Source organism: Lissotriton helveticus, chromosome 6 (assembly GCF_964261635.1).
Source record: "Lissotriton helveticus chromosome 6, aLisHel1.1, whole genome shotgun sequence".
Taxonomy (NCBI): Eukaryota; Metazoa; Chordata; class Amphibia; order Caudata; family Salamandridae; genus Lissotriton; species Lissotriton helveticus.
In genome coordinates this window covers 228,712,541-228,730,435 of record NC_136067.1, presented here as the reverse complement: position 1 = coordinate 228,730,435, position 17,895 = coordinate 228,712,541, and the positions used below count along the sequence as shown (strand labels likewise).

Genomic DNA, 17,895 nt, shown 5'->3' with positions numbered 1-17,895 from the left:
TGTGGCTCGAAAGCGGACTGTGAAGGGTCAAGAGAATTGTTGGATTCAAGGAAGGCGGCGAGCTGACTATTGACGGCTTTCTCGATGACTTTGGCCGGGAAGGGGAGGAGTGAGATGGGGCGGTAGTTCTTGAGTTCAGAGGGGTTCGCTGTAGGTTTCTTCAGGAGGGCGCTGAGTTCGGCATGTTTCCAGCTTTCAGGGAAGATAGCGGAGTTGAAGGAGCAGTTGATGACATCGCGGAGATGGGGTGCGATGATGGCGTCTGCTTTGTTGAAAATGTGGTGGGGGCATGGGTCCGTTGGTGACCCTGAGTGGATGGAGTTCATCAGACGGATGGTGTCTTCAGTAGTGATTGGGTTCCAGGCGAAAAGGTTGTGAGAGTGCTGTTTTGGTTCGGAGGTGGGTGGAGTGAGTTGTTCCTCGGACAGGTTTTCAAAGCTGTTATGAATGTCGGCGATTTTGTTGTGGAAGAAAGAGGATAGTGAGTCGCAGAGGTCTTGGGAGGGAGTGATGTCGTTGGTGCCGGCGGTGGGGTTGGTGAATTCTTTGACGATGTTGAATAGTTCCTTGCTGTTGTGGGCGTTGTTGTCGAGTCGATCTTTGAATGCTGTTTTCTTGGTGGATCGGATCAATTGGTGGTGTTTGCGGGTGGCGTCCTTGAAGGTGGTCAAGTTGGTAGTGGTTGGGTTTTTTCTCCAGGTTTTCTCGAGGGTACGACATAACTTCTTGGATTTCTTGAGGTCATCGTTGAACCAGGGGGCCTTTCTGTTACCTTGTATGATCTGGTGGTTTTTCCAGGGTGCTAATTCATTAGCGCTGTGGGTGATCCATTGTGTGAGTTTGGTGGCAGCTTGGTTTGGGTCCGATGATGTGGCAGGGGGGTTTTGGTTAAGCGAGGTGAGGAGTTGGTCGGTGGTGATTTTGTTCCAGTTTCTTCGAGGAATCGGTTGTGGGGCGTTGTGGGTCGGGGTCTTTTTGTAGCTGAAATGAACGCAGCTGTGGTCCGTCCAATGGAGAGCTGTGGTGTGATCGAAGGAGATGTGTTTGCAGGAGGTGAAGATGGGGTCGAGCGTATGTCCAGCCAGGTGGGTGGGGGTGTCAACAAGTTGTTTCAGTCCGAGATTGTTCAGGATGTCCAGGAGTGTGGTAGTGTTGTTGTCGTTATTCTTTTCCAGGTGGAAGTTGAGGTCTCCCAGTAGAATGTAGTTCTCGGAGGTGAGGGCATGTGGGCTGACGAAGTCAGTGATGTCTTTGTTGAATTGTGTGCGGGATCCTTGTGGTCTGTAGATGAGGGTGCCTCTAAGTGTGGTCCTGGGGTCGGTGTGGATCTGGAAGTGAAGGTGTTCGGCGGTAGTGAGGTTATCGACGGAGCTGGTCGTGATTCGGATGGTGTTTTTATGGACGATGGCGATGCCTCCTCCTGTTTGGTTGGTGGTGCGGTCTTTCGGATGATCTCGTAAGCATCCGGGATAGCTATGGCGATGTCGGGCACTGATGAGGCGTTCATCCAGGTTTCTGTAAGGAAGGCGACGTCCGGTGATGTAGTGTCGAGTAGGTCCCAGAGTTCAGTGGCGTGTTTGTGGACCGAGCGGGTGTTCAGCAGGATGCACTTAAGGTGGTTAGAGTTGGAGCTGTGTTTGGAGTTAGTGGATTTGGTGTGGGTCCTGATGCAGGCAAACTTGCAGGAGTGGCAGGCGAAGGGTCCATGGGTGTGTCCTGGGGCAGCTTTGCAGCATTGTGGTGTGCGTCCGGGGTTAAGGGCAAAGAGGGTAGCAGCGTCATACGTTATGCGGGTGGAGTGGGTTTTGCGAGGACCAGGGGGACTGGCGCTGGGCGCGGTCTGGCTTACCTTTGGCGCACCTTCGGCTGCGTGAACACTGCGCGTAGGCTGTTCTGACATATGTAGATATTGGAGGGGGCGGAGCGAGGGAGGGTCAGCTGGGAGGCGGGAGCGTGGTGGAGGGAGGGGCTGGGACGGCACAACACAAAATGGCAGCAATAATAACAAACAAAGCGAAGCAGGGTGAGATTGGGGTCCAAAGTGAAAGAGCTGTGCGAGCAATGGAGCGCTACGGGTGATATTGAGGTCCAAACAGCAGTGGTATAGCGCTGCGATCCCAGCAGCAGTCGAGCAATGATACACGCTATAAATGGATTTTACAATACCCAGCAGTCGAGCGAGAGATCAGCAGTGGAGAGTTCAGAGCACTTTAAAAACACTGCACAAACAATTTAGAGGCACAAAGCACAACCAGCAGAGGCAAAGCGCTACGATATCAGGAGGAGAGGTATCACGCTATAAATGGATTTTACAATACCCAGCAGTCGAGCGAGAGATCAGCAGTGGAGAGGTCAGAGCACTTTAAAAACACTGCACAAACAATTTAGAGGCGCAAAGCACAACCAGCAGAGGCAAAGCGCTACGATATCAGGAGGAGAGGTATCACGCTATAAATGGATTTTACAATACCCAGCAGTCGAGCGAGTGATCAGCAGCGGAGAGTTCAGAGCAATGTAAAAGCGCAGCACAAACAATTTAGAGGCACAAAGCACAACCAGCAGAGGCAAAGCGCTACAATACCAGTAGGAGAGGGAGTGAGGGGAGCAACCGCTTCTGCACAGGTCAGGGCATATAGGTTTCACATCAGTTTCTTCACACAAACAGAAGCTGAAAGTACAAAATTAGGAAAAATGGGCTACCTCTAAGAAAAGCCAAAACTGTGGTTAAAAAAAATATAGTTTTCTATATTCAGCTCCGCAGGTTCCTGAAAGCGGGAAGATGTTGACTTTAGCACAGCAAACCTTTTGTTGATGCCATTCGTAGGGGAAGTGATCATTTTTTTCAAGAGCACTTTTCCCCCTCAAAATACAAAATGTAGCTACATTTTGGCTATTTTCTTGGTTCCCTTCAAGGGAATCCACAAGCACTGGGTACCTTTAAGATCCCCAGGATGTTGGTAAAAAGGATGCAAATTTGGCGTGAATACCTTATGTAGTAGAGAAAAAGGTATGGAGGCCTAAATATGACCAACCCAAAAGAGAGCTTAGTATTTTAGGGGAAAGTAGCTTAGCAGCTAATGGGTTAATCAACCATATGAAAAGGGGGGGCCCTCGGCCCCCCCGCACGCATGGCGGCGCGGCGACCGTCGCCCCCCCTTCCCCATTGTTGCCTCTCGGTGGTGGGGGCGGGCCCTGGGGGGCGCGACCCACCACCGATTGGCCGGCGGCCTCCCTGACCCGGATACAAGGTAGAAGGTCCGGGTCAGGGGGGGCGGGCTACAGGAGGGGCGGGCCGGGGGGGCGTGCCCCCCCCGCCTGGCCCCTCGGGAATAAAGAGGTGGGGAGCGCCCAGGAGACCCCCTTGTCCCTGGACGCTCCCTCACAGGACGGTGTGCCCCGTGCTCGGGGCTTCTTTGTTTTAGTGATTTCTTGTTCTTTCCCCTCTCCAGGCCGCCGGATTGCCCCAGGACGTCAGTGGAGGTCGATCGAGGAGCAGGGTCGGCGCTCTTTCCCTTGGCGGGCCAGCTGGTCGAGGAGGGTGCCGGGGAGGAGTCGGAGCATCGGAGTGAGGCCTCGGCGAGGAGTGTGGCGCCGGAATGGGACTGGACGGACAGCCCCGACAGGATCTCGGCGGTGGAGCCCGTGATGCGGACACTGGGGCTGAATGGTGAGCCTCGGAGCCTATGTTTACTCTGTGCAGGTCTGTGATGCTGCTGTGGGTGGGCGGCAGGATGGCTCGGTGTGCTTTGGCTCGGGGGTGGGGCGCGTGATGTGAATGCATAGGGCCACGGGCTCAATGCCTGGCATCGCCGCCGGAGCACTGTTTATTTTGAGTTGATGTGCAGCGCCGGAGCACTGTTTATTTGTGTGGCCGCGTTCCCACTCTCATGGACTTCTGCACCAGGTTATGGGATACATGATGGAGGGCTGGGCAAGTCTGTCATTCTGTCCACTTCTGAACTGGGTGGCCTGGTGAAAGCTGAAGGCGCAGACTTAGTGTGTGTTTCTCTCCCGCGGAACCGAGAGGCCATCTCCTATCGAGGTACAAAAGTATAGAGGGCATAATAGTCTCGGTGTTTCCACTGGTGGCTGGCCCACAAGCTGGTGGGCTCTTGTTGCTACAGTTGGACCGAGGGGGTCCTGGGCAGCCCCACGCCGTCCGCGTTCCCTTGCAGGGGGGTGGGGGGAGCGCACTCGGGAGGACTCATGCTAAGCGGTGACCATGGGTCCTTCGGCTGGTTCGGCCAATGGTCCGCGATGAGCGCGCGCATTCGAGCTGCCGTCCGGCAGCGCGAGGCAGGCAGGCAGCCTGTTGTCTCACAAAAGACCGCGCTCGCTGCTCAACGAGATAAGAAAACCTTCCTACAAGCTGAGCACCGTGCCCCGCCTCTCAGATGGCTCTTGTCTCTGTTATCATTTCAGAATTCAAACTGTGTATATTCTTGGCGAGTTTACTAATTCACGCTTGAAGTTAATTTTGCTGATGTGATAGTTTTAAATAATAACTGAAGAGACTAGTCAAGTATCTTGTTTCTCCTATCATTCGCCTTCATTTTATAGATGGAGCAAGATTATGGTCTTTTTAACTACACAAAAGACAATGATGTACAGACAAGTCAAGACACACCTTTTCTGCGGCCCAGTATTTCAATTTTTGTGCTTTTGCGTGTTGGCAAACTTAGGCCATCACCACAATACCTAGTGAGAAGGGACTTTAAAAGTATGTGTTCCTCTTTCCGTGGCCCCAGGCTTTAATATATAATTATGGAATTGCTGCACTTGCTGCATAACTCACAATGTGCCACATCACTTTGAGATTTCAACAAAATATAATTTTATAATACGGTAGGGACCGGGGTCAGGGTGGCTGTGGTTATGTCCATAGTCATATGTGTGCGTATATCTGCTTGAAAACGTGCAGGTATGAGGAAAAGAATGAAGATGGCAAGGACGAAAGTCTGGAAAGGGTTTCTGTTTCGGCATGCATTAAGCTTTATCTAGCTGCCTGTGCTGCCATCTAGTGGCCATTTGTTTAATAAAGTTAAGAAGCAGAATTTTATGAACTGAGCAAACTTTTGGACTAGTGCGCTGAACGAAAATTCTTCTCAGTCAGTTGGCCTTAACTTTTGTATGCTCCTATAAATCATGTGCGCACTGCATGAAAATCTTGTTAAATTTTTTTCCATATTTAAGCTCTATGCTTGGGGTTATATAAAGTGGCAGTGCAGTTAGAAAGGATGCCATTAGCACTGTTGCAAGTAAAGAAAATGGCCCCTTTGACTGCTTTTGGGATAGTAAAACACAGTGTTGTCAGGGGTTAATGGGCCCCTCAGGGTTTTTGTCCCCCGGTGCCACGGCACCTGCGTCACCAAGGGTAGCAATGCCACCGTGGCAGTGAGTACATAGGCAGTGGCGTAGCCGAGGTGTATGGGCCCTAAATGATGTTGCATCTTGTATAGGCTAGCTAATGTCTTAGAACCATTGAAAACAGAGAAGCAAATAACCATAGATTACCAGCTAAAGATTGAAAAGGGGGGGCCTTCGGCGCCTGCTTGTTACCGGAGAAATTAGCATGTCAATTTCACTTACATTCTGTATTGTTTCATAATTTTGGGTGGAGGAAACGCAGCCAATAGCCGACGCTGTATGCGTTTTACAGCGTAAGCAATCCCGATAAACTGAAGAGCGAGGAATTCATACGGTTTTCGGTCAGACAGAAGCATATAATGTTATTAACAAAGAGTAAAGTTTACACGCATTGTTTATTAATATTGAGCATAAAACGCTTTATATCACAACCCGGGGTGAAATTACCAGCTAATGAGCCTAGGAAGATCAGGTTTAATGGAGTATAAATCTCCATCCTCCAGAAGCCTTAAGGGTCTGATTCATTTAACATTTATGCAGCAGCCTTTATGCTAAAGCAGGGAATTCTGAAATCCAGACGTCTGCGCAAGGTCAAAACTCCCATTTTTAAATGCGCAGGAAGAGAAGAAATACGCACTGCGAGAGACTGAAGCACATGTAAATGCCCTTCGTTTAAGATAAAGCTGTTAAACAGCGTGAAGTAATTGTAAACACACACCAGAATGTCCCAGATCACAGAACATTGTTGTCCTTCGTAGTAAATTGAGGCAGGGTTTGTTGTTACCAAATTGTGTGACACTTTAAGGTGAAGGTGATGTGTTCTGCAATTTTTTGTGTTGCAGTGTTTGTACTTCATTATTGCAAAATACTGCGCTGGGCTATAGCTGTTGGGTTGGATTCAGTTTTGACTAGTTCGTGATGTTGTGCCCTCTTACATTTTAATTTTCTTGTTATATTACTTTGTGTATATTATTGTGTTATATTGTTTACATTAAGGTTATTGGGGGGCATGCTGATGCCTTTCTAGCCGAAATTGGACTTGTACCTTAAAAAGTTTCTTTCACCAGTAACCAGTTTAACACAAATGTGGTAGAGTAACACTTCTCCAGCTTGTCAAGCATGTAAGAGTCCAGTCAGCACAAAACTGTGGCACTTACTCTATCTAAATTAGCACTGGCAGTATTCACTGTATTCAATGTGACCGGATGAACACAAAGTCACCGATGCCCATCAACTGGATCGCATCCACGTGCTGGGGGGGACTCATCAATATGGAGCTTGGGCGTTTTAAAATGCTCGGGTTGTACTTGGGTAGAATTCACAAGGCAGACGCAGCTCCCTGATGGGACGGGCCCCCACCATGGGTTGCGAGTTAGCCAAAAGATGCTCTGTCGGCACTCAAGACCTCAGGTCATTCAGTTGATGAGTTCAGTTTTGGAAAACTCATTGTCTAAATCAGAGCTCACGCTACATGGGTGACATTAAATTTCACCGGGAGAATCAGAGGGATGTTGACATTCCTGGGCTGCTTTATTGGTGTCCTCTAAGCACTTGCAATACTTTATCCAAGCCATGGTTGCTGCTTATTTCTCTTACGCAAGGAACAGCCATTGACATAAGTCGAATTTTGACACTCTAGAACGACTATCATTGGTGTCTGCTAGGTGATAGTTAGAACAATCATGGAACCATTCACGAATAGGGTATACCACCTTCTCTTGGGGTCATCCTGGGGATTAACGACATCTGAGGGTAGGGCTTGACGAGACTGAGAAAGCCAGTTTCCCAGGTCCCACTTTCCTTTGCAAGCCAAAGCGGAAAGCCACACAATGGACTTATTTCAGTGTGGAGGTACTCACCATATGAGGTGCTGTTCACTATTCTAGGGGGGACATGGCACCAGTCCAAACATTGCACCTGTCCAACCGACCCTTCATGGATGATAGGTTAAAGTCAACATTATTAGTAAGCTATCCTAGGGTTAGCTGTATTGCGTGCAGCCCTCGGGCTAAGTCTTGAGGGAATATAGAGCAGCTTGTTTTACCAGTCTTTAATCTCATGAATGAGTAAATGAAAAGAACAGGTGTATAACAAATATATGTATTTGGTCTAAACACACCCCTTTAGTTCCTTTCCGAGGCTAAAAACAAGAAATTACAGTCAGTAAACTTATTTAACACACAAGTACATTGGCACAATATACGTTGAGCCTATGATGAGATTTAATGGCGAATAATTACAGTGTGAAAACTTATATAGCACACAGTAATTTAGCACCATATACGTTGAGCTCTAGGGGTGTAACAAAGCCATATATTAATAATATGGGGGAGGAACCACGAATGGCATAAAGACAGGGCCTAGAGCCTGTAGAAAGACTACTTGGGGTCCTGATAATGATACAGACCCTGATGTCACACCTAAAAGGTGCCCAAGAGCCTAGTTGCGGCACCACATAGTTCTAGGGATGCATGTGATCATGTCCGGTTGGCTGGGATGATATTTCCCAGAAGCCAAAGTGGCGAGCGGAAAGGGTCCTTGGGCCAGCTTATGGCCTGGCAGAGGTAGGGCTGTGCTAATTCTTTTAGCTAAAGACTGTGAGGCTGCACTGTTAAGTAGACTGTCTTGTTTTTACACATGGACCCTATGCATAGAGACGTGGGTAGAAAACCAGGATTAAGAGGCGATGTCCTCGCCTGCAGCTCAACTTTCTTGTGTAACAATGATTGTGAAAATAGGAAGCCAATTTTACAGCCTACCATGGTTGGGGCGGCGCAGATCCTATGCTTAACGACATAGTTGCTGCACTAGCAAACAGACAAACTGAGGCTATGCTTAACATTTACTGTCGACGTGTTAATGTGTAGTAATCTGGCACTAAGATTATCTAAAACTTAGCAATTGATGGTAATGTAAGTCTAACGCGTGTACAGCAGTTATCACCGGAAACACTAATGGTGTGTGTCTATCTTTTCAATTTATGTATGACCGGGTCCGGGGTGGATACCTGGAGTGCTCCACATCACAACAGCTGCAACAGGTGGACAGCCCAAGGGAGGCTTACGTCAGTCACGGCTGGGTCCATGGCGGATATCTGAGGAGTGCCCCACACCGCAACATCAGCAGCGGGTGGACGTCAAAAGCGAAAGAATACGTCGAGAAAGAGGACACCAAGGGCCCAAGTATTGCTGGCAGGTGTAAGTGCTACCCATTCCCTAAGGTGGAAGTGGGAATTGTCACCCAGGTTTTCTTGGTCTTTTCCTGGTTCTTGCAGTTTCTCAAACCTGTCACGCAGGGGAGGAACTCAGCACCAGAAGTGGAGGAGCTACAATGTGCCAGCACAAGCAACAGGCTGGACGCAGGACAGGGAAGAGTTGGTTTGAGGGTCTGTGCCATGGTCAGTTCAGGAACTTCTTTCAGGGACTTTTAGCTCAGCAGCCCGACCCCCTGTCAGTGGTGATACTTCACCTAGGGGGGACTGAATTGGCCAAACTGGCGAGGCGAATACTCATTGATGAGTTCATCTCCACTGGGGGTGGGTCTTCAGGACTTGCCCGGGTGGCACAGTAGTAGGGTCTCAACTTATCCCGTGGTGGCAGGAACTCTGTCAGGGCGTTGAATCACTCGATAAAGAGGATCAACACACAGAGGGACGAATTATTTCAAGCCCCCCTCGGTTGCAGATGATCCAACATGGGTGTATTTGTTCTACCTGGTGAGGGGAGTCCATTTGACGGAGGAAGGAAGGGTCCTGTGGTCTGATGATGTCAGGGCCTGGGTGGAAGGTTTTGCTAAAGTGAGAACTTTCTAGGGTAGGTCTAGGCAGGGGGAGGCCAGATCGTCGGTTAACAATGCTGGCCTGTGGCGGTAAGGTCATTATCGGTGAGCACATATTTGAGGTCTGAGGGGGCGGGCATCATCCTATGGAGGTTCCCGCCCAGGGGGAGGGGCCTGCGGGCCACTCCTAGAACTCCAGGGGCAAGGTAATGGATGCTGCAAAGCAAAGGAGCGCGGGTAGGAGTAGTTCACGCTTTCCTTAGGCTGGTAGCCACCCCGCGCGCGTATACTCATGACGTCACCGGCTGGCGCAGAGTAAGGGCCCTCCTTCAGTGGGTAAATGGAGTTCAGGGCGTAGACCGGGCAATTCCCGGGGTAACACTGCGCATGCGCACGTCTCATGGGGAGGCGCAGCTTGTAGGACCTGACACCGGTAGTGACCCTGCCATATGGCCAGAAATGTACAAAAATCAAGATGAGGATGTTTAGACTCGGTTAGGAAACAACATGTATTAGAGTTTTGTTAAGGTCAGGCTCTCAAACTTGTTGACAATAATTTTGTATTTAATGTCCTGCTGATTTTTGTATAAATTGTTGATCATGCAATTAAAAAACCTTTTTTAATTTCATACTTTAATAAATACGGCCGGGCGACTAGCGCCCGCCTTCCAAAAAGTAAAGATGTCTCGTGTCCACGTTTCTGGGTGTTGGGTGCCGGTTTGGGGGGGAGGCGGCAGCTAGTCGCTGACCATGATGTTTAGATCTAGAATTACATTTAGTTTCTATATACATCACTAGAACGAGGATTTGATCAATTAATAAAGCCTTTTTAAACTGTAGTGTGGCTTTGTGTGTGTGCATCCTTTAATGAAATGTCTTGCCGTCACCGACAAATAAATTAACTTTACTTCAGACCGTTTCTGGCAGAATTGAGCATTTGCCGATACACATTATCTTCAGGAAGGTGACAGGCAACCGGCCAGTCTTTCCTGCTCAAGATGGTAAGCTGCTTCCAACCTGCGCTTGTTTGATGAGCACGGAAAGCCTATTGGGTTGAATTTACAGGCATAACTTCAAAAAAGGGTCAGGACGGCAGTTTGCCACAATTATCTGATTTTCATCCCTTTTGCATTTAAAAATGATGGTGAACATTTTTTCTTGTCACTACTGTTTTCTTAAATTCCGGTTTCTTTTTTTTTTGTTTTAAAAGCAAAACAAATGTCCAAATGAGTATTCTACTGAGCTAGAAAAGACATTTTTTAGGATTTGAAACAGATTTTTCAACTGAAAATCTTTCAAAAATGCTTTTAAGATTTCATGCAAAAGCCAACTCATTAAAACAGACTCCCCAACATCTCAACAACTGGTAGGCACATTAGGCTCCAAAAGTTTCAATTACTTATCTGCTACCTTCAACTTTTGCATGGCATGCCTGGGTGTTTTTCTCACTGTCATATAGATGTTAAGAAGCCAACAATAGCCAGCTAGCTACATCTGAAGATGTTTTAGATTATTAAGGACTTAAAGCACCTCAAATCCTGCCACTCTATCAATGAATCTTATGTGTCCCGCTCCCATCACAGCAATCAAAAAAGTAGCTAAAAGAATACTTAAAACATTTTTATATTTTTGAAACCTCCTCCGGAAGCCAACCTAATAGGGAAAGAAAGGAGGTTCGGAGTTATGATGAAAATTCCAAGATGGAGAAACCTAATATGACAGGTAAAATAACATTGTTCACATCATTCAAACACTACCTTGTTCATCAGCCGAATAGGACTGCAAGACAGGTTTGCCATATGCTTCTTCTGGACAGGTACATGAAAGGGACATCCGATCTTCTGTATTCAAAAAGATTTGATCCTCAGGAACTGTTTCTATACACAATAAAACTTGAAAATTAGTAAAAGACTTGCAAAGGTTGTGGAATAAAACTGAAAACCCCAGTTTAAAGAATTGTTTACTGAAGATTTAACAAACTGACAATTTCAAGTCAAAGTTTTTTAAAGAATCATTTTAGTCCAACACAGTCAGTCGAGTTTACCACGTTGTCAAAATATGCATCCATTGTACTATTCAGAACTACTGGAATACTAGAGAGAAGAGAGCACCCAACAAGGTTCAGAGTTAACCTCTGCAATCCCACCATTTTTTTTTGGGAACATTTTTATTGCAACACTGCAGAATTAACACTGGACAGTGATCATAAGCATTTTACAGTCGCCCTATAGGAGCTGTTCAGTAATTTACATCACAGCAATCTAGCTGAGCATACGCACTCTTCACTTTTTGGCGTATATTCTAAATGTGGTGCTCTGATATCATTCACGCCTAGGAGGAATACATGCTCCAACATTTTAAACAACAATCCATATGGTCGCTCCCGTGAGCCCCTAAGCTGACGAGCTTTTGGAGATGCACCTGCGCGCCTTAGAGGCAACGAGGCCTGTGACGATTGTTGGGCGGCCTTCTCAACCACCCCAGAACTTTTCTCTACTGATGAGGGATACTATCCCGAAACACGAGCCATGTCTCGTGTCTAGAGATGCTGAAATATTAAGTACTTACTTGCACCAACTTTGGCGAATCACACACAAACTTTTTGCGAAACTCTTCAAGCTATACGCACTGCATATACCACAATGCAGAGGGGCGATCGGAGGAGAGGCTAGCAGTGTGCTCCCATCGTGGTTTCCTGCTCCAACATTTTGTTACGATACATTAAAAGTTGATTAACAGAAAGCAAGAACTGATGCATCTTGGCAGCAACTGATGACGGAATCCCATCCCACACATAGCTTGTACATATCACTTAGAGTACGTTTTGTGAAAGTCATCAATACTAATCTGATAGATAACAGAGGGACAGTCTGTACTATTCTCCAATGTGGGTCGGCGCTACGTGAGAGCCAGGAGTGTTGTTGGTTGCTGTGTTCTGTGTATGAGAAGTGTGGTGTGACTGTTTTGTTGCGTGCACCTCCCCCTCACCCATATTTCTGGGTAGCTAAAATCCTAGCATGTGCACCCAGGCCTCAATCATGTTCTGTGTTCCCATCTGTGCATACCACGCGTAGGCGGCCCTCTTCAGCCAACCCCCACTCTTGCATGTCCGCTCTCCACTGTTGGAGGGACGGTGTGTACCCATTGTATGGCAATGCGTGGTTTAGCCAGGACTAGGACAGAAGAGCACATTTGTGTTTTATGTGTGTTCCCTTTCTTAGTTTCGAAAGGACTCCTAACATGCAATGCTTGATTGATGCCTCAATTCGAACTGCTGTGGCTGAGCGGAACACCTGAAGTACTTGTTGGCAGTATTGTTCCACTGCAGGCGGGCGCAGGACCATGTCGTATGTATAAATGTCGCAGGGTCTGTACTATATCTAGGGCAGTGCGAGGGATGCCCTGGGTTAATACGGGCCAGTTTCTGGGGTGTCAGGTAGGTGCGGTGTAGGTAGTAGAACTAAGTGAGTTTGAACATACAGTTGCTGGCTACCTCACGTATCTGTGCGAAAACTTTTTTCCATTTGCCCCCAGTAAGTGGAACTGCTAGATCCACTGTTCATCTAGCTTTTGCCATGAACATCTCAACTATGCGGTCCTCTTTCAGGGCTTTATAGGTGTGCAAACTTAACCCTCTGGTGCCAATTTGAGTAGTAGCACTAGCGTATGGGACTCTGCAGGCTCATGTGGAAATGAGGTCCATATCTCATCGGCCGTACGTGACATTTTTGCATATTACAGGAAGCGGCTCTCTGGGACCTGGAACAACTCCCTCGCCTCGAAGGACAGGAATGTATGGTTCGTATATAGATCCCCAGCTGACGTGTACCCCCCTCATACCATTTGGTAATATCCATGACTGACTGGATCTGGCAAAACCCCTGCAGCCATTGTAGTGGGAGTGAGTTAGTACACAGTGGTCAACAGCAGGCTCCCAGGCCGCCGACACTTGCCGGATTATGTTCGGGCATTTCCTGTGGGCCCGTGAGCCCATCATCATATCTAGGCAGATCCACCCAGTTGTCACAGTCGGCCAGCAATGCTTTTTCCATGTTGTGGCCATCAGCGCACCATTGTGCACCGTATTGTAACACTCCGGCAAAGTAGTAGAGTTTGAAATCTGGGAGTCCCAGTCCCCCCCGAGGCTAGATCCAATTTAAGTATGTCTAATTTTACCCTACTGCAGCCACCAGCCCACACCAGCGAGACCAGTAAACTGTTTTAACTCGGCAAAAGTGGATTTTGGGATGTTGCAGAAAGCATTTCGAAGTACATATAGGCACTGTGGAAGCATGACCATCTCGCCAGGGCCACCAGCCCGATAACTGATAGCAGAGTCTATTCCAAAACCGGATCAACTTTCTCAATCCAGCAATGAACGCTCCCATGTTCAGTGCATATTGAGCATTCGGCTGATGTGCCACTTGTATGCCCAGATATCGAAAGTGGTAGGTCTCCAAGCTGAACTCCACCTCAGGGAGGTCCTGCGCCTAACCTCATGCCAGAGCCGTAAATGGGAGGATAACCGATGTTCGGTAGTTGATATGTAAGCCAGACGATTGTCCAAAAGAGTGCAACACTTCTAGAAGCGCCAATGTCGCTTCCTCGGACTGGCTAATATAAAGAAGTGTGTTGCCCGCGTTGAGTGATACTACATGCATGCAGCCACCAATGGCAACCCCACTGATCCATGTCGCACTGTAACCGAATTGCTAGTGGCTCCATTGCCAGGGTAAATAGGAGCGGAGATAGCAGACACTCCTGTCGTGTATCTCTCAATAGTTAAACTCTCCGATATTGGACCACTGGTACACACATGAGCTCTTGGTTGGCAATATAAGAGCTGGATCCAGGTTATAAAGCCAGTGCCGAGTCCCATTCTCCGGAGGACCTCCCAAAGGTACTCCCATCTTAAAGTGTTGAACGCTTTCTCTATGTCAAGGGCAACAACTGCCACCCAGATGTCTGCCTGACACCGAATGCAGTACGTGTGAGATTCAACGAATATTCATATGGGTTTCTTTCCCTGGCATAAACCCACATTGGTCTTTATGTACCAGATGGGTTACCACTCTGCTTAATCGCGCCACCAGTATCTAGGCTAGTATTTTTGCGCTAACGCATAGCATTGATAGGGGGTCTATATGATTTCGGGTCCCGCACGTCTCTGCCCTGCTTCAGGAACATAAGCATCTGTGCCTCTCTCGTAGATTGTGGCAGGACTCCTAAGATCATGGCCTCCTGTAGGGTTTCTAATAGTCTGGAGATTATCAGGTCGGCGTATGTCTGATATAATTCCACGATTGGCCGTCTTGACCCGGAGCCCAGCTTCTGGCAATTCTCTGCACCGCCTCGCAGAGTTAGTCTAGTTGAATCGCTGGAACCAAATTCGGCGACTGCTCCTCAGTGAGGCTGGGAACAGGCATGTCATTTAGGAACAAAAAGGGGGGAGGTGATGGACGGAGCATCTGAACCAATCAAACACTCACACCCAGTCAAAAGATCTGGGTTTGATCCATCACCGTTGTTTAGCCCACTCTGCCACCCCAGTTCAGACATGGCTATATGCAAATCAGTCTGACCCTGTGCCTCATGGGAACAGTCCAGCCCGAACTGCGAAGCCATGCCTTCTCTGGACGGGAAACAAGCATTCGAGGACCGGTTTCTGGCATTCCAGCCGTCTTCATCCCCCCAACTTTGGACAGGCATTCTCCTACGGTTACTACTTTAAGAGCATCCCATTCTACTCCCCTACTGGTAGCAGTACACCAGTTTGTGCTGAATAATCCTGTGAGTTTCCCTGAGCTCCTCTGGGAACAACGTATCTCAGGGGGCCTCCGGTAGCAGACACCAAAAGGGCAGTCTCGGTCTGCTACGATCCAGATCCCATTCCAATAGCACTGGGGCATGATCCGATAGAAAGCGACCAAGCGTGTGCGTCTGTGCTGCGGCTGCCAAAGCCTCCACTAAAAGAAGAAAGCAATCAAGTCTGCTGGATACAGCCCCGGCTAGTGAGTAGCATGTGTATACTTGCATACCGGGGTGTGTTTCACGCCAGATATCTATACAAGACATAAGTTGCATCATGTTCAGTAGGCAGTGGTCGTGTTAGGTTTAGTATGTCATTTCGGGGAATTCCTGTCTAAATTAAAGTCTCCCGCCCATAACACCGGCAACCGTATGTATGGGATAAGTAATTTTTCTAGTTCTAGCTAGAACTCACCGTCGTCAACATTCAGGGCATATATAAATTTACCAGCCATTCCTCCGCCCCATCCAGTGTGCCATGTTTAAACACATATCTTCCTTGTATGTCTGCTCTTTAGCTGTGCACTTGGAACGAGACTTGTGGGGCTACCCACACTGCTACCTCTCTTGCACATGTGGAGTAAATCAATTGCACCCTCAATTTCTTATGTTGATTTTGAACCTCTGTGTCTAGGTGAGTTTCTTGTAGCATCACCACATGGGTGCCCTGCCTACGCAAATAGTTCTGGACTCTGTCCCATTTCACAAAAGAGTTGAGCCCCCTCACATTCCACGTTTCTCCACACATCCCATCCTTCTACATCTGTGGTCGACTCTACCCTGCCTACCCTTTGTTCCGTCACTGCCGCTGCCATTAATGAACATAAAACCAACATGTGCAACAGCTCACTCCCCGGGCGCACACAATGCAAACAATATGTGCATTCCCATCGGTTTTTGACCCCCTCCCAGTGCCGTCCCCAGTCCCAAATTAATCATCTGAACCATTTTCTTAACTCTAACATCGATGGCAAGTAACCAAGAAACCATCTCTGTAACATCAAAGGAAATCATTCCAGACAACCACCAGCATATATAGGGCGAAACCATGTGCTCCTGTAACTCACTCCCACTCACTCAATTATATACTCTGTACCAGTGGGTTGGTATGGATCAAGGCCGCTTTAATGGTCCTATCTGCCATCCCCACCCAGCTCCCAGTCTGCAGTCACTCCTGACCTTGCCACTCAGCACTCATCCATCAGACCCATTCAAACCATACATTTATTGGGGTGGGAAGAAGGAGGATAATCTAGCAATTAAGAGGAGAATGGAAGCACACGATGAGGAGGGAATGAGGTAGGATAGTGCTGTAGGTAGGGAAATAGACCGAAGAGGGGGCAAAGGGGTGACGTCTGCCCGTCTTATAGTAACATCCATTTCAGCCACCCCATGCCTCAGCCAGATCCATGGACAGTTACCTAGGTAGCGTTCGCATTTGGCTCAATTGCTCGACACATACTCCAAGCACTCATCTCACCCTTCCGGAACCTGTCTGGCCATATATATTGTCTCTGCTTGCGGCTACTTCAGGGCATGTCCAGTTGGGGTGCGTCTACAACCACATCCCCTGTGCAGGCATCTGAGTTTGAGGCAGTAACCTCCTCCACCAGAGGTCTTGTAGCCTCATGCTCAGCCTGTTGCATTAAGGGGTCCACTCTGAGTGCCCGCCAGCCCTTGTTGCCAGAGTCTGACCTCTCTAGATCCAGGGATTCGAGCTGGCGTACCACCACTCGTTGGATCTCCTCCCGTGGCCGCTAGCCGCTTTCAGTCTATCTGCGCCAGGCTTCTTCAATTTTTTGCTTCAGCAGTGAGTAGCCCTACCTTCCCCCCTCACCTCCACCAGTCCCACACAGCTTCTGGGATTGTGAAGAAATGTGCTTGATCACCGTGTATGACCTTCAGCTTAGCGGGGTAGAGAAACATATTGGAGATTCACAGCCCTGAGTTTGTTTTACCCCTCCGAAGGATGCTCTTTGTTGTTGCACCAGACTAGTGTCAGCCAGGAAATGCGAATCACATGATTTCCATATGCAGGCCACCTGTCAGGACACTTAATATACAGTCTTGATCCCTGTAGTTGAGGACTTTAGCAATGAAAGTTCGGGGAGGGGCGGGCGGGGCACCCATCGGGGGCTTCAGCAACAGTGCTCGCTGTGCCATCTCAATTACAAATATCGCAGACAGTTCGGCAGTGTGGAAGGTGCCTTTCATTCATTGTTCAAGAAAAAGTTCCAGGGCTCTTCCTTCTGCCCCTTCCAGGAATCCGACAAATCTGAGGTTGCTCCTGTGGAAGTGCTACTCGGCATCCTCAGCCCTGCGTTCAAGGGCCACTGATTTTGAAGCTAGGTCGGTGACAGTTGTTTTTGGTGTGGAGACCTCGCATTGTAGTTTGGTGACAGTCTGCATTGTGACAATGGACCACAGTACGGAACTTGACTCCTAGTAGTCTGATGTAAAAGGACATGGTCTTTATCCTGGCCTGAACTGCCATGCTAGAAGGATTAGGATTTGGGCTCCAATGGGGCCCTGCTGTGCACTCTGACCTTCCCAGTCACCCGCCACAACCGCTGGCAAAGTGTATGACTGGCAATCAAGCTCACCCCTAGTCCCCGTTGGACTCCTGCCGTATTGACTGGTGCTAGCTGGTGCTATCCGGGCCAACATGTGCTCATCTGCAGTGCTTGGGCCGCATGTGGTTTTGGCTGTATAGAGGCCACAGCTCTCAATGCCTCCGTCCGCTGATGGTGTTGGAGGCCACCCTCTCGCTAGGCCTCAGTGCCACACCCTCGATCCAGCCCTCTTCGCAGCCCAAGTCCTGACCTTTTAATCTCACTATTCTACAATTTACAACATATGAACGTCCCAGATTCTCTTTGCATAGAATCTCCCATGTAGTTGTTCAAAGTCTTACTGTGTAATCCACCCTCAACGTACAGATGC

General features: G+C 48.4%; 1 protein-coding gene across 13 annotated transcripts in view; it reads right to left on the bottom strand.

Moving 5' to 3' along the window:
- TDRD6 (tudor domain containing 6) overlaps positions 1-17,895 on the bottom strand; it is a 2,679,339-nt gene that overhangs the window by 271,147 nt on the left and 2,390,297 nt on the right. For all 13 annotated transcript variants that reach the window (XM_078647663.1, XM_078647665.1, XM_078647668.1 and 10 more), the window contains one exon: positions 10,902-11,021. In XM_078647663.1, the coding sequence (XP_078503789.1) occupies positions 10,902-11,021 (120 nt within the window). The remainder of the gene's footprint in view (positions 1-10,901; positions 11,022-17,895) is intronic.